Here is an 18,131-nt window from a genome sequence, read left to right as displayed (position 1 = left end):
CCTTAGTAGTGACGTAAAGAACATAGGATATTTTTATGGGTAATTCTGAAGCCTTACATTATTAATCATACTTATTAACTAAGTAGCTGTTATTAAATTTAAATATACAAATAAGGAAATTATACAAAGTAAAGAACTAAAGTCACTCAAAGATGTGCATTAAAAATAAGCAAAAAGGATCAAAAGAGAAACTAAATCTAATCACTATTCTAAGTGACTACATTGGGCTGGGGATACAGCTCATTTAGTAGAGTGCTTGCCTCACATGCACAAGGTCCTGGGTTCAATCTCTAGCACCACACACACACACACACACACACACACACACACACACACAAAAACAAAACAAAACAAAACAAAAAAACTGGCAAATCTTACTGTATGTTAACTGTACCTCTAAGTGAATATGTTATACCTGTCAAATATTTTACAAAAGTGCCATCCAGAATTATGGAAAACATGTTATTTCTACTTGGTGGTACACAAACACATTGGTGTATTCAAGTTATGTTTCTATAAATATCCTTTAATATTGTTTTCTCCAGTAAACAAAAGATAACATTTAGTATTAGAAATACAGTACAAATAGAAATACAGTACAAATAGTTATTGGTATATTCCTTGCTTAAACCTTACTTCATTACATAAAAAATATGATTAGTAAAATTTTTATTTAAAAATTAATCATTATCTCTTAAAAAAATTTTTTTAGTTGTAGGCACACACAATAAATTTATTTTATTTATTTATTTTTATGTGGTGCTGGGGATAAAACCCAGAGCCTCACATGTGCTAGGCAAGTGTTCTACCACTGAGCTACAGTCCCAGTGCCTTCCATCATTTCCATCTAAGAGATTACAAAATTGTTTTTTTAAAACATGAGGTCATAACCTAAAATTCAGAGAACACATTCAAATGATAATAATTATAATTACAAAATATCTAAATTCAGAAAATTTGTCTTCTTTTTAAAATACAGACATTAAATTTTACTTAAATATGCCTAGAATTTAAGAACAATTTAATTCTAAATGATCATTGAAAATATCTGTACAACCAGCTTTTGTTTCACCTACTGCCCAAATCTTTCTCAAGCAAACTCCACCTGTAAGACTGACATGAGATCAAAAGACATAAGTTTTTTTTTTCCTGTTTTTGTTTGTTTTTAAAATTTTTTAAAATTAGAGTTTTATGGTAATACATAGTAGTTGGGTTCATCACAACAAACTCATATATGCATGGAAATCAATTTCAGTTTTTGTTTTGAAGACAAATTTCTTAAGAGCTTAAATAATAAAATTAGTTTTAAACTTGTGTCAAATTCCAGGATACTAGAATTAAATTAATGTTTATATTTCTCAGAGGGTATGCTGTGCAAAAATTAAGTTTAGACCAAATACACAGCACCAATCAAGAGGATCTAAATGAACCCTTCAATAGCATCTCCCTGCATTTCTAAGTACAAAAATAACGCTTTGAGCTTGAATGATTCCAAATAGGCTGTTTAGGCTATAATATCTAAAAATACTATAGAAATGTTAAAAGAAGAGATAGAGATAGAGAATCTATCTTGTTTTTGTTCCCCACTTAAAATACTGCTTTCAAATTGAAATGTATAAAAATGACATAGATAATAAGCTATAAAATGGAGGAAGAAAACATACTGCTAGAATCACTTCTATAATATTTGTGAAACTCTTTATGTTTTAGTCATGCATTTATTTATTGTATAAACAAATAAATAAATTTGTAAATGTTCACAAACCTGATTTTGGAACTAATATCAATATGAGTTTGTTTCACTGGAGAGCACAGTGAAGTGTCTTGACTACTATCAGTATTAAGAGAAACTGAATCAGACATCCGAGATGGAGAAGAACAATTGCTGTTATTTTGATTGCTATTGTGTGTAACTTCATCTGATAAAGAATCTGTATCCTTTGTATCATCTGAAACAAACAAACAAAAAATTTAAGATCACTGATAAATTCACCAAGATTTTGTGGGAAATGCTTTTCAGTGATGACAAATGGTAATTACATTGTCCTGCTTCCATAGATGAGGTAATATATAATACAGATAAGAAGATAACCAGAGGCACCCCTGAAAATTCAGTCCTAAATACACAGAAAGATTAAAGAATTTCAAGATCATGATACTTTTTTTTTGTACTGAGGATTGAACCCAGAAGTTCTTTATAACTGAACTATATCCAGCTGTCTCCCAGCCCTTTTTAGTTTTTATTTTGAGACCGGGCCTTGCTAAATTGCTGAGGCTGGTCTCCAATTTACAATCCACCTGACTTGGTCTCTCCCAAGTTGCTGGGATTACAGGAGATGCCACCTCGCCTGGCTCATGATACTGTTTTTAATGTAATCAAAGTAAGGGCTTCCCAAAATTTGATTTAGTTTACTGACACAATGTATGATTTTTAAGGATCTCAATTAATTATAGTGAATACACATTCTAGCTATTTATAATTCTGAAAATCCAAAACCAAAAATAGTTTTTAGTTTACATTTCTAACCTTAATTGGATCAGAAATTATCTCAATAATATGTGATTTTTTTTCTATATATGCTGATAATAGAAAGGAACAATATAAGCAAGCCACAAATACACAACAAGCAAATCAAAGAATTTTCAAAGGTCAACTCTCTTATTTCTAATTGTTTTTACAGCATTTCACAGAATTGTTTATGAATGACAACCTGTCAATGTTAGATAATTCTTTACCAATTATATTAAACAGAATGTATCTGGTTCATTCTCCTATTATAGACACATAGTATAAAGTAGAGCTTTTAAAAATTAATTGAAAAAAGATATTTTAAAACTACCTCAATTTTAGCCAAGTCACGGAAAAAGTGTTTGTAGACATATTCATAGATGATCATTTGAATTAAGAGTATTTTTGCTGTTCTCAGATCTTAGAAACGTAGCTCAAGTAGTCTTACAATCTCAACCTCAAAGTTTTTGAGTACTGGATTCTTAATTTCTAAAATACTATTAAATGGTTTTTAAAGTACTTTCCTAGATATATACCTATTATTTTTCTTTCTTATGAGGTTATTATGATTCTTAGATAATATTATGTAAAATATTTAGCCTAATACTTAAAACAACTAGTAAGTGAAGTGCTCAAGAAATACTAGGAATCACCACCACAATCATTATAAACCCAAGGTATACCTTGATAATAAGTATCACAAAAACAAAATGCTGGACAAACATTTGGTAAATAGCATAAAGATAATAAGACAGTGGTGGCAAGGGATGAGTGAAGAAAGAGAGATATCCATTAAGATCCATTTCATTTCTAAGACTCTGAAATTCAGTTACATAAACAAGTCGATGGCAGGAATTGGGGGAAGGAATTTAAAAATTTTTCTAGATACATAACATTAATAATGAGCATCTATTATATATCAAGTACTGTGCTACATATGAATCCTTTATATAATCCAGGCATTTGACACAAAATCCTTCATTAGTCTCACTGCATATCAAAACAGATATATACATATGGATAAAATTAAATAACCCAAGGATCAAATAGCAGGTTAAGTAGTAGAGATGGAATTATAACTTAGGTTTCTCTGCCTGTAGAGTCCACGCCCTTGTAAGTACATTTGCATGAAAAGAGAGAAAAAAATCTACTAAGAAAAAACTTGGTAGATTTTTTTTCAGGAGGAGAACTTTTTAGGAAGGCATGTTTAAAAATGTGTTTCTAAAATATGCTTTAAATAAGAGAACATTAAGTGAAATCTATCTTTAAAAATTCATAAATTTTATTAGGCCATTTCTATTCTTAGTGCTTTCCTTCAGTATCTAACCTTTTTTGTTATTACTAAGTGCTACGACTTTTGGCTGGTTAATAGAGGTTTCAATTAATGGTGGTCTCATCTCTGCCATTTTCATCTCTTCATCAGAAGACAGTTCTTCAGATTCCTAGTTTAAAGAAAAAAAGGGAAATATTTATGAAAGTTATGTTTTGAATTCTTTAAATGAAATGTTATATCATAAAAACATCAGAAGGAAAACAAAGAATATTAAGAATATGCATGAGATTTTTTTTTTTTTTTTTAAACTGGGGATTGAATCCAGGGGCACTTAACTACTGAGCCACATCCCCAGCTCTTTTTTGTATTTTATTAGAGTCAGGGTCTCACTGAGTTGCTTAGTTGTCTCCCTAAGTTGTTGAAGCTGGATTTGAACTCATGATCCTCTAGCCTCAGCCTCCCAAGCCTCTGGGGAAAATTTTTTATTGTAATAGTTAAAATTAGTAAACAATTTGACTTTTTCAAGATACGGCCATAAACTATGCTAACTATTAACAATATGCCAAAATATCTATGGGAGAAATTTCTGTGGCAGGCCTTATTCAATTATATTAATGATTACTATGTACCTGGTACTACACCAAAAAGTAAGACAGACAAAAATGAATAAAACATAATCCCTGCCTCTGAAAAACTCAAGTGTAATGATAGTGCCTCAAGAGAATCTCTCCCTCACCATATGATGGCACATACCTACAATCCCAGTGACTCAGGAAGCTGAGACAAGAGGACCAAAAGTTCAAGGCCAGCCTCATAAACTTTAACAAAACCCTATTTTAAAATGAAAATAAGAAGGGGTGGGGATGCAGCTAAGTGGTACAGTGCCCATGGGTTCAATTCCTAGTTCTGGGGGAAAAAAATTATTAAAAAACAATCTCTCCCTAGTTCTCAAATTTATTCTTTTATTGATCACTGTATTCAGACAGTCTACTGTCAAAATAAATTTATGGCAATTTTTACCCAATTTGTAGACAGAATTTTTAATATTCTCAGTATTTTCCCCCTGATATTTGGTAACCATCCCAGGTACCTACAACGGACTGCTCTCAGATAGCAAAGAAAATGACTTGTTAGAAAACAAATATTAATAGAAAATTTTTAATATTATATATCTTGTAGATGAAATCAGCTTTTCTGCAGGCTAAATACTCTTAGTTAATATGATGAAACAAAGTCCTTTAAAAAAGGTACTCTAAGTACTAACACATTTTGGGTGTTGCAGGCCACACAGTCTCTGTTTCAAATATTCAAAAATATGTAAAAAAATGAGTGTTTGTTTACAATAAAACTTTATTAATATATAACATAATTTGAATTTGTGAAATTTTCATGTCATAAAATAGTATTATTATACTGAATTTTAAATCAACTTGTAAATAAGATGAACCTATTCTTAGCTTGCAAGCCATACAAAAATAGGCAGAGGGCAAGATTTAGGCCAGAAGTCTTAGTTTGCCAACCCTGGTCCAGACTGTATATAATGAAAACTAGTATAGTAGGTAGAGGAGGTAAATTCATTTTAGTGTCTAAGGAGAATTACATTTAAAATTTTTTTTTTTAAATTGTAGATGGACACAATACCTTTATTTTATTCATTTATTTTTTATATGGTGCTGAGAATCAAACCCAGTGCCTCGTACATGCTAGGCAAGTTCTCTACCACTAAGCTATAGACCCAGCCCAAGAATTACATTTTGAGCAGAGAGATGCATGGAAATAAAAGGTATGTCAAGTCATACAGCTAGAATTCAGGATAAGCTCAGAATAATTGATAAGAGACAAAAATGGCAGACTGAACTGCCTAGAGAATTGGTGCTTTCTGAGTACACACTCAATTTATGTATGTACTGGTCATTATTAGAAGTTGCCAAACCAGGAAGAAACAAGAATAAAAATTATACTTTAAAACAGTAACTCTGGCTGAGGATGGTGGCACAGCTGCTTGTGGGGAGGCTGAGACAGAAAGATCCTAAGTTTGAGGCCCACTTGGGCAACTTAGCAAAAGCCTGTCTCAAAATAAAAAGTACTTGGCATATAGCTCTGATAAGAAGATGTACAGGAAGTAAAAGAAAGACAGGTAGAAAGGAATCTACCTGTCATCAGTCCTTAAGAAAAAGAGATTATACCTGTTTTTAGGCAATTGCAATGGTGGCTGGTAAAGAGGAAAAGAATTTCAAAGAAATTTTGAAATTATCAAGACTTAATGACAGAGTGAATGTGAATAAGTGAAAAGGACAAGGGCAAATGGTTTACTTTAATCTTTGAGGTCTACAGCATCTAGATTGCTGGACACACTTTTCCCTTCATAAAATTAAACTACACATGGGCTTTTTTTCCCCTAAATCTCTTGCCACCTTTCTGTCTCCCTTGCTCATATCAATCAGTCTTTGTTAATTGAACATTCCACCACTATCACTCCATACACATTTCTCCCCGCTTTCTTAGACTGTCCACAAAGATACTACATTTTCTTCAAAAACTACTACATTTTCTTCAAAAACTGTTTATTATAAACAATTCTGTAATTTATAATTTAGCTTTGATTTTTCTTTTGGCCTGAAGATCCATACTTCTGTTGGAAATATCTAACTGGTCTTGCCAGTTGCTCAGATTTCACATATCCAAAAGCAAACCTGTTCTTCTAAGCCTGTAGATTCTCTTTAAAACCCTATTCTGTTAATGGCATTGTCAACTTAATTAGTCATGGTTATGTCACTATTTTCTCTTCTCCTTTCTTTATAGCCAGAGTTTCACATGCTGTATCTCCTATAATATTCTCACAACTAACTTGCAGCCTGTATTTTCTGCTATCCTCATTCAAGATGCCATCAAGCTTAGAGAATTCAATAGCTACTGTAATATAACTATGACACATCATAGCTCTATCACAGTAGCATTCAGGAACCAATGATTTAATTTCATAATAGTAACCCTGACGTATTCGATCAGATGGAAGAATTATTTTTCATATCTTCCAAATGCCATTCTTTTGCTCTCATTATCCCCTCCAAACTTCATTCAGCTTTCCTATTTCTTTCAATGAAAATGTTTCAAAAATATAGGTCCAATACTTCCTTCTCCTTAAAAGGACCCATGGATCTTCATAGCTAGAAAAATATTTTTCACAATTTTGGTAACACTTAATACTTTTCTTAAACCCTCAGCACAGCATGAGGTTAGTTATTTTTATACTCCAAACATAGTACCTTAAACGTAGAGACTCACTAAGTGAGTACTAAGTTTGCTGGGATAAGCATAACTTTTTCTATGTTATATTGGCTTTAATGCATACAATAGTACATTAGAGATGTAATCCATCTGTAATATGTTCAAAAACTTTCGAGTTTTCTTTTTACCCCCATAGTAAAGGCAAGCTCACAGGATAAATGTGAAAATAAATGATGTGCTTTGAATTTTAAGAAATAAAGATGATACTGGATGGGGGCAGTGGTGCACGCTGTAATTGGGAGGCTGAGACAGAAGGATCGAAAGTTCAAAGCCAGCCTCACCAACAGCGAGGCACTAAGCAACTCAGTGAGACTCTGTTGCTAAATAAAATACAAAATAGGGCTGGGGATGTAATTCAGTGGTTGAGTGCCCCTGAGTTCAATTCCTGGTACCCCACTCCCCAAAAGAGAAAGATGTTATTATAACCCAAAACATCACTATTTCTAGATACCAATGTTGTCTAACAGAACTTTCTAAAGTGATGGAAATGCTCTATATCTATGCTAATACAGGTTAGTGATAGCCAGTAACCAGGCAGATATGGTTACTGACCATAAAATATCTGACCAGTGTGACTGAGAAGCTCAACTTTTAAGTTTTATCTAATTGAAATAGCCATTTGTAGCTATTACAGAGTGGACAGTGCAGCTATAAACAAAAAAATACTTCAAATAGTTTTATAAATAAAATGTTACAATGTTACCACCTCACAATACCACTAACACTGTATGAAGGGAATATAAAATGCTACAACTATTTGGCAGTTCCTCAAACTGTTGAATAAAGAGTTGTTATATGTTCCCACAATTCTACCCCTATACACAAGAGAAATGAAAATACATATCCATACAAAACCTGTGCACAAATATTCACAGCAGCCTTATTCATTACAGCCAAAAAAGAAATAACCCATGTGTCCATCAATTGAAGAATAAACATGTGGTATACAATGGAATAGCACTGATATATGCTACAATATGAATTTGAAGACAATATACTCAGCCAAAGAAATTAGTTACAAAGGACTACATATTGTATGGTTCTATTTATACAAAATGACAAGAATAGACAAATCTATAGAGGCAGATAAAGTATATTTGTGGTTGCTGAAGACTGAAGAGGATGGAGAGATTGAGCAGTAATAGGGTATACAGGATTTCTTTCTGGGGTAATAAAAATGTTCACGAAGTGACTGTGGTGATGGCTGCAAAAATATATATATTTATGTATACATACATACACACTAAAAGCCACTGAACTGTACACCTTAAATTAGTGACTATTTAGGATATGAGTTATATCTCAATAAAATTGTTTTTAAGTTAGAGCTTTTGTTGATTCACTAGAAGAAACTCTACATCAAAAAAATAGTCTCAAGATTATTTTTTTAACTTTATTTTAATGTAGTGCTGAGGATCAAACCCAGGGCCTTGCACATGCAAGGCAAGCACTCTACCACTGAGCCACAACCCCAGGCCCTCAAGATATTTTTAACCAAAAAAACCACTCACATTAAAAATAAAAGCTTAGTCAAATAATAGACTTATGCCTACATACCCTTTTCATTTTTGAGTTACAGAAATAAAAGAATTATAATTATGTATTTTATAGTAGAACTGCTATGTAATAAAACTGCCTAAATATTGTACTTTAAAGTAGTAAATAAGTGATATTTTAGTAAATATGAAATTTCTCAATGATGAATTCATTAGCCTATTTTCTGCAATCATAATATCGGTTTTCTATCTTTAGTTAGCAGTAATGAAAAATTAAATTGAAGATTCTTATATTTTTCCAGAATAATCATAAAGTCATATACCTCAAAAACATCATCATGGTTAACAATATGCTTCACGTTTTCAGGGGCTTTCATATTTGCAGTCACTGGTAAATTTCCAGGACTGATCTCAGCTTCAGGTTCAGTGATCTTCTGTATAGAGTTTCCTATCATATACTTTTCTCTGTCGTCCACTTTGCTTTTTACTGGAGTAGTACTTTCGGAAGTCTAAGTAAAATAAGAAAACAAAAATCTCATATTCTTTAAGTTTTATACCTATTTTTGTATTGAAGTTTGGAAAAAATTTACAAGTAACATATCAACTTCCAATTTTAATATTTATTTTTTAGTTGTAGTTGGGCACAACATCTTTATTTATTTATTTTTATGTGGTGCTGAGAATTGAACCCAGGGCCTCGCACATGCTAGGTGAGAGCTCTACAGCTGAGCCACAACCCCAGCCCCTCTAGATAAATTTTAAAAGAAATTGCAAGTATGGAAACTGTAGCACCCACATATAAAATGCCCACCTCAGGAAGAGTGGCCTATATAAATGCATGAGCTAAGTTAAAATTCATAATTTATCACAAATAATTTTCCTTGTAGAAGTTTTAAGATGGATGTGGCTGAGTGAGTCACTTGGCTCAGCATGCTCAAAAAAGGAGAGTTAAGATGTCTTTCTGCTTATGTGGAATGCAAAGTAACTATGACAAGATAAAACTTTTGTTACCGTGATACAATGTGTATGCAGAAACTCACTAAAAGAATATACAATTTAGAGATTTGTGAAAGTTTCTGCAACATTCCAAGGAAATGTCAAAAGTTCATATAGCAAATACATTTAAAATTAGAACTAAGTAAAATAGAACAATATCAAAATAAGGAAAATGAATATTTCCATAATAATGAATGATAATAATGACCTTATTTGTATTTACTCAACAATTTTTTAAAGGCAATGCTGATACCACCCTGCCAATGTGGACATTCTATAGCCAGAGAATGAGGAGAAAGAACAATTAAGGAAGCTCATTTCCACGTTCAGGTAATTGAGAATAATTTAGATGTACACTTACCATACAAAAAGGATCATTTTGTCAATTATCTTAAACATTTTAAAGAATTTGAAATAGACTTTAGTCAATTATTTTGAATTGAGCTTTCTAACCTTCACACTCATATCTTTATTGACTACTTGCTGATCATCATGTGGTTTCAAATCTCTTCCAGGGTCTTCAGTAGTCTCTTCATCTTTTAATCTATGTACAATGGTTTGAACAGTTTTAACCATGTTCTTAAGTTCATCTGGGTATGGTGTTGGGTATCTCTTTAAATTTCCCTCCTAAAGAAAAAGTGAAATACAAATTATAAATATTTCTAATGTCAGTCACAGAGAATTTAATCTATAATCCTTTGAACAATTGGATAATTACCTTATAGGGATGGCTATGATGATATACAATAGGTTTTGAAAGCATTTTACGTTAAATGTAAGTAAGGTTTTATCACAAAATAGTCAGAGATCTCACAGTAAATTTCAGGGTTTTAAAAGCTTTTTTGGTACATTTAAATATTTTCTATTTGGAGATATATGATATGGAAACTGCCAAAACCTGTTGTCAATTGTCTTTGAAACAGATACATGCTTGCCAACACATTTAAAATTCAGACATTCATATATTCATGTTTCATGTGCCAGAAACCAAACTCTTAACCAAGATAGCCTGTCATTCTTCTGGGATTCAGCTAGTTTATATAAAAAGCAAATAATCACATCGTTAAGTTATGGGAAAACATGCTCTTTGCTACTCATTCCACTGCAACACATATTCTTAATCCCATAAAGAATCAAAGTGTTCATAACAAAGACTTCTTTATCTCTACGATTTATATAAACAAATCATTAAAGAAAATGAAAGGGGAAAAAGTAATCACTAAAAATGAGCAAGGGAAGAAAATGATTACCTCTAGTGATATTTAGAAAGTACCAATTCAAAGATAAAAGTTCTGATTAATTTCTCTAGCCTATAATAATCTGTTTTTTCTCACAAGTACATATACTTGATAATTAGCTTTTAATGATATAGCTTTACAATGCTCTCAAATTCCTTTCTGTATGAAATATTTTGGATCAATAAATACCTTAAAGACAAGGAATGAATATAATCCTTCTTCCACAAAATAGCAGTAGTATAGACAAGAGTATCCACTTAAATATCAGCAGACCTATTTCAAGTTTGAAAGAAAATCTAACAAACTCACCCTGGGAGGTGCCTCTCTTTCATCCTTGTCTTCATCACATTCAAATGCCACCTGGGCCCGCTGTTTCCTCTGTTCTTCCCACAATGAAGGATTAAAACTTTCATTATCTGATATGAACATAACTAGAAAAAAGTAAAAAAAAAATGACTACATGACTATAATTATAAAGCTATAATTATGAAAAATCATTGTGTGTTCATAGTTTTCATTACAACTCATATTTGTTACAATAAGTCTAAGACAGTTAAGGTTGATCAATGCCAGCTTTAAAATTCCAGGGTAACAACTAGACTTTAAGATTTCTTTCTTTTTAGTATTGGGTAACAAACCCAGGGGCACTTTTTTTTTTTTTTTTTTTTTTTTTTTTTGAGAGAGGAGAGAGAGAGAGAGAGAGAGAGAGAGAGAGAATTTTTAATATTTATTTTTTAGTTCTCGGCGGACACAACATCTCTGTTGGTATGTGGTGCTGAGGATCGAACCCGGGCCGCACGCATGCCAGGCGAGCGCGCTACCGCTTGAGCCACATCCCCAGCCCCCAGGGGCACTTTAATCACTGTGCAACATCCCCAGTCCTTTTTATTTTTTCTTTTGAGACAGTATCTCGCTAAGTTGCTTAAGGCTTCCCTAAATTGCTAAGGCTGGCTTTGAATTTACAATCCTCCTGCCTCAGCCTTTAAGTCTCTGGGATTACAGACATGAACCACCATGTACAGCTGATTTTTCTTTTCAACGTCATGATCACAATTTTTACTTCCCTGAAGCTGACTCTTTTGTTTTGCAACCAAAAGGATTATTGATGAGAATCCACCAACTAAAACACTATAAATACACTGAACATTTTCACCTAAATTTTGCATTTTTGCTTCTTTTTAATTTCAAGATTCATTGTGTGCACAGAAAAGGGGGACAAGTTTGATGATAAAGTGAGCATTTTGGTTAAAAAAAAAGAGAAAGATTTCTCTGATGGTATATAATGACATCGATACTAAGTAAAAAAGTACTCCAAATATAATTTTTATTTCAGAATATAAAGAATATTAAAATTTATTGTAAAACCAATACTTATTCTATTTCAGATATAAAGATTTAACAACTCTCATTTTTCTTGCTACCTATTATTAGGCACCTAAGAAAAATCTACAACTCAAAATAATCAATTGATCTGACTGTTAGACATCACTCTATAAAAATTTTGCATACAAAATAAAATCACAACTTTTGCCCACTAAAAGAAAATGCCTATACCTACTCAAAACAAAAAGATATTAAAAGCATTCAACATTGGCAAATACAAAAACTGAAATTCCTAGAAAACCCTAAAGTGGTCAACCTGAATATTTAGCAAAAAATAAAATAATACCTTTAGAAAGGGGAAAAGAGGAGGGAAGGAAAAGGTACTCAGGACTGAAATGGAGCAAATTATATTCCCTGAATGTTCAATTTGTCAAAAATGATTGCCACTATTACGTATAGCTATACTGCACTAATAGAAATAATAATAATACCAAACTCTTGAAATTATCATCTATATTAAGCCCTTATAAATAATTTGGACTTCTTAACCTTTTCAAGTCTCATGTTCAGAATAAGGATGACATTTAAGAAATATGAACAATGGACTCTTATCTTTTCCTTTGTTTTCATTACTCAGCTCAAGATTTTTATTGTAATTGCTTTACTGAACTGCTTAACATTAATTTAATGAATTAGACTATTTTTGTTCAAAACAAATGTGGGCTATGATTCAAATGCCTATTACCTTTGTGATATCATTAAAAGGCAAGCAAAACCAAGCAGTTGCCAACAGACTTTTTGTATAATCCATATAATTTCTCCACCTATCTTCAATGGGGGAATTAATCTCAATTAATCCCTAGTCAGCCCAGAGATGACTGTTAGATTACATCAAAGCAACTTTACACCAGTGTTCATTCAGGGCGGTGTAAGCAATTTTGACCATGCCTCTCATTCTTGTCAATTTCTGGTTACCTACACTTCTTACTCTTTTGTATAAATCTATTATCTTTGAAGATTAAGGACCTCAAATAGTATTTTCTACCCAATGTATTGGCTAGTTGGCCAAATCTTGATTACCCTGGCATATTCACTGTGTAGTCTAGTAAATTGGCAATAGCCCCTTTCTCCCAAATCTGCCAATATTTTAATGATACCAATGTGCGACAATCCTCCCAATACTGCATTTTATTGTTTTGTGATGTCTTCAACCCCAACGTCCACCTACACATCAGCTAAGTGATTCACAACCACAGTCATTTTCAAGACCTGGGCTTCCCATAACAATTAGAAAACTCGATAGGCTAATTACTTCTTGTTCTTTTTTAAAATATTTTTTTTTGGTTGTAGTTGGACACAATATCTTTATTTATTTTTATGTGGTGCTAAGGATGGAACCCAGTGCCTCACACATGCAAGGCGAGTGCTCTACCACTGAGCTACAGCCCAAGCCCCTACTTCTTGTTCTTTGTAAGAAATAATAAAAAAGAGTTGCTTTGATAAGTTATTGTTTCATGGGTATGTTTAATGATTGTTGTTAACTTTTAAATTGAATTTAAAGTTAAAATTTGTGAGATAACAAATTGCTCCACTAAAAGGTCTATAATTAAATCTTTTAATAGGTTTTCAAGTAAGATCTCTTTTCCATGTATTTAAATGTACCTCTAATCTCCATATTTAGCAATACAATGAAATACAGAAATGTGTCATAATAAAATATGTTTAATTTTAAACTGTCAGTATTGATGTAATGTTAGATGAAAGTAATAATTCTACACATTAGAAATCAAGAAGTTAAAACAGATGTGAAAATTCTGCTTATGGCATAAATAGTGCTGTATGGGAAATCATAGCAAATACTTGGATATATCAATAGAAAATCTGTCTTATTCACTGGGACTCATGTCTCAATTTTCATTTTATCTCTAAAGATTTCTGGATAACAGGAAATAGGAAGAAAGAGTGAATGTCCTGTAAATAATAGTGTGATCAGCTATACAATATATTCAAATAACCAGTCTTGTATATGGAAGAAGAGAATATTAATAGTTAAAGTATCTGTGAGAAAAGGAATGGAATAATTTCTTAAAGAAGAGATTTTGATATCCTATTATACAGTCTGGCAAACTATTTTAGTAAAGGATCAAATAATAAAATATTTCAGAATTTTGTAGACCGTGAGAGTTTCTGTTGCTACTACTCAACTCTGCAGTTTGGAAGAAGCAATACACAATATGTAAATATATAAATGGTGACTATGTTCAAATGGAACTGCTATTGTCATTTCCTATAAGGAAACTGAAGCTTAAGAATTTACTTGCTCACAATATTTTTTTAATAAATGGAAATAAATGATTAATTTACATTTTCTTCTTTAATGTTATGTATTAAGAGTTAACTTATAAACAACTTCAGAACATAGATGTTTTTACTGGTTACAGAAATACGTACATATAAAAAATCATGTATTTTTAGTATAATGTAATAAGTGTTACACACACACAAAGTAAAATATATTAGAAACATTTTGCTACTTAGTCTTCACACCATAATTCATAAAAAATGTTTTGGCCAGTTAAAAAAAGTACATTTTCTCTTGTTGGGAAAAGTGTAGAAAATAATTTAGCAGTAACATTTATAGTCAGCATTCCATAGATCATTCTGTTCTAATGGACAGATTTGTAAAGATATAAATTTACAACAGTAGATTGTTTAAAACAGAACTGAATAAAATGTTTCTGTTTAATACTTCTAATCACATAAAACTTAATGATTTCCTAACACTGAGGTAAATGTGATTTTAAATAGGGAGAATTACAATTGATGAAGTTAGCAATTTAATTTAAAGGCATTTCAAAGAAGCATGATACAACTATACCTCCAAATTCAAGTGTCTGCTACCCTTGAGATGTTACCTTATTTTCTCATTATTTTGACAGAAATTTTTTGATCAACACTCCATCATTCATCCAACCAGTATAAAATCTTTGAGACCTAAAATTCACTTTGCACCTTTACTTTGATTAGTCTGTATTTGTTTTAAAGAGAAAAGAAATTCTTAAATTCCTACCATCCTCAGTTCTTGGCTGCTGAGGGAACATGTAGTTAGTGAGCACCATTTTCTGAGTCTCTGTATCAGTTTCTTTTTGAAGAGGTATCAAGGGTTTGGACTAGGGAAAAAAATAAATGTTCAATTTTCAATAACCTTACAGAAAATACATATCCAGCAATTCTTTTTTTGTTTTTAAAGTATCAAGGTATAGGTTACAAAAACAAATTTAAATATATATCATAACACTTTAGGCAATGATTTGAGACAATATAAAAATATTTTCAAAAATTAGGCATCAGTATAAGGTAAATTCAATGTATTTAGATAATCACTGAAATATCACTAGTGAAAAAAAGACTGCATACACCAAGTATATTTATAGTTCAATACTTAGTTATTACAAGTAATTTATTTAATCAAGTTAAAAAATAAATCATTCCATTTAATGTTATTTTGTCCTCTCTAGTATTTACTTTTGCAAAGAAGGTTCAGTCTAGTTACCTAAAAGTTATTCTAATTAACAGCTAAAAAGAGAGTCCTTAAAACAACTATTAAGTTGTAAACTGCCCCTCTCTCCTGCCCTCCTGTTTCCATTAATGGTCCCAACAAGTTGCTCAGTGATAGAGTTCCCAGGTAAGATTTTTTGCTTAATTGGTTAACAAATGTCAAATTACTACTAGTACTTTTTATAAGAAACCTAATTTTTTTCCATATTTTTGTTTCATTATAGTTGTATATAACAGTGGGATTCATTGTTATACATTCATACAGGGACACAATATAATTTGGCTAATATCATCCCCCCTATTTTCACTTTCTCTCCCCTCCTGCTCCCTGGGTCCCTTTAATTTACTCTACTGATCTCTCTTCAGTTTTCATGGAATCTCCCCTACCTTTCTTTTCCTTTTTCCTCTCTAGCTTCCAAATATGAGAAAAAAATTCAACCCCTCATTTTCTGAATTTGGCTTATTTTTCTTAACATAATGTTATCAAGTTCCATCCATTTTCTTGCAAATGAAATAATTTCATTTTTTAATGACTGAATAAAACTCCTGTGTGTGTGTTTGTACACACACAAACACACACACATTTTCTTTATCCCTTTATTAACTGATGGACACTTAAGGCTAGTTCCATAGTTTGGCGATTGTGAATTGAGCTGCTATAAAGATGGGTATGCATGTATCACTACAGTATGCTGACTTTAATTCTTTAGGATAAATACCAAGGATCAGTATAGCTGGTCATGTAGTGGTTCCATTCCTTGTCTTCTAAGGAAACTCTGTTCTGATTTCTACAGTGGTTGTACTACTTTTCAATCCCATCAACAGTGTGAAAGTCTTCCTTTTTCTCCACATCCTCTCCAGCATTAATTATTAGTTGCATTCTTTTTTCTTTTTTGTACTGGGGATTGACCCAGGGCTGCTTTATGCTTTATCACTGAACACATCCCCAGTCCTTTTTATTTTGAGGCAGAGTCTCACTAAGTTGCTGAAGCTGGTCTTCAACTTGAAACCCTCCTGTCTCAAGTCTCCCCAGTCACCAGGATTACAGGTGTGTGTCATTGTGCCTAGCATTATTTGTAGTCTTGATGGCTGCCATTCTTAACTTGAATGAGATGAAATTTCAGAGTAGTTTTTGTTTGCATTTCCCTAATCAATGAACTTCTTAAGATGTGTATGTGTGTGTGTGTGTGTGTGTGTGTGTGTAGTGCTGGGGCCTTCTCCATGCTAGGCAAGAGCTCTACCCCTGATATATACCCCCAATCCTTAATTCACTTCTTAATGTAACTAATTCTTTTTTCTGATGCATTCACCTAACATCCTATCAATAGAAACCTTGGCTGACTCCAGGTAAACAGGCAACTACCCCAATCCTCTCCTCTCATGACCCATCAGTTTATCCTGTGGATTACTCTTTTTATGAAAACATAACATATAGTTAATTCCATCATATAACTTATTCTCAAACATTTCAAACTTAGTGTTCTATCCTCATTTTGCAATAAAAAAAAAAATGGCCTACCTCTTGAACTTCTGAAATTTTCCTTGACTTCCTCATAGAACAAAAGTGATAGTACTAGTTGTTTCTGCACAACAGTGCTTTTTCCTGAAGCCTCAAATACAGGGGCCTTATTCCTCCACACCTCATCTATCCTAACTCAGGAGATGGAGGTAGCACTTACAATGCCATGAGATTATTACTTCTCTATCCTCAAATTTAAATTCCTGCTTTTTTGAGGAATATAACCCTTGCCTCTATATTCAAGTCCTTTTCTGTTATCCAGTGACTGCTACAGGTGGAACATTCCTAATACAAAAATTTGAAATGTTTCAAAATCTGAAACACTTCTGAGTGCTGACATGATGCCACAAGTGAAAACTTCACACCCAATCTCATTTGACTGACAGACTATAGTCAAGATATACTGCCGGGCATAGTGGTGCACTCCTCTAACCCCAGAGGCTTGGGAGGCTGAGGCAGGAGAATTACAAGTCCAAAGTCAGCTCCAGCAATTGAGAGATGCCCCAAACAACTTAATGAGAACCACTCTCAAAATAAAACATTACAAAAAAGGCCTGGGGATGTGGCTCAGTGGTTAAGCACCCCTGGGTTCAATCCCTGCTACCACAAAAAGAAGAAGAAGAAAAGATGAACAAAATTATATTAAAATACTGTATACAATAACTTTCTAGAGTCTATGTGTATGTGAAACATTAAAGAATTTTGTGTTTAGACTTGGGTCACCAACAAATCATTTTGCACTTAAGTATTCCAAAATCCTAAAACAAAAGCTTTAATAAGACCTTAACAAGACTCTTAAACCTCCAGAAATAAAACAAAGAATCCATAAGTGGGACAGTGTCAAAACTGTTTCTGCACAGCAAAGGAAATGATCTAAGAACATGAAGAGAATGCCTACAGAATGGGAAATATTCAGAATGGGAAATATTCA

The 18,131-nt window shown here is 32.4% G+C and overlaps 1 protein-coding gene across 5 annotated transcripts in view; it reads right to left on the bottom strand.

Moving 5' to 3' along the window:
• Positions 1–18,131, bottom strand: part of Erbin (erbb2 interacting protein) — a 135,958-nt gene that overhangs the window by 20,741 nt on the left and 97,086 nt on the right. For all 5 annotated transcript variants that reach the window (XM_026390857.2, XM_026390859.2, XM_026390860.2 and 2 more), the window contains exons 15-20: positions 15,194–15,293; positions 11,110–11,231; positions 10,016–10,189; positions 8,890–9,075; positions 3,837–3,951; positions 1,766–1,949 (exon numbers count right to left, since the gene is read on the bottom strand). In XM_026390857.2, the coding sequence (XP_026246642.2) occupies positions 1,766–1,949; positions 3,837–3,951; positions 8,890–9,075; positions 10,016–10,189; positions 11,110–11,231; positions 15,194–15,293 (881 nt within the window). The remainder of the gene's footprint in view (positions 1–1,765; positions 1,950–3,836; positions 3,952–8,889; positions 9,076–10,015; positions 10,190–11,109; positions 11,232–15,193; positions 15,294–18,131) is intronic.

The sequence above is a fragment of the Urocitellus parryii genome, chromosome 1, assembly GCF_045843805.1.
Source record: "Urocitellus parryii isolate mUroPar1 chromosome 1, mUroPar1.hap1, whole genome shotgun sequence".
NCBI classification, from domain to species: Eukaryota; Metazoa; Chordata; class Mammalia; order Rodentia; family Sciuridae; genus Urocitellus; species Urocitellus parryii.
The sequence above is the reverse complement of the archived record's forward strand: the minus strand, read 5'-3'. Positions and strand labels throughout refer to the sequence as shown.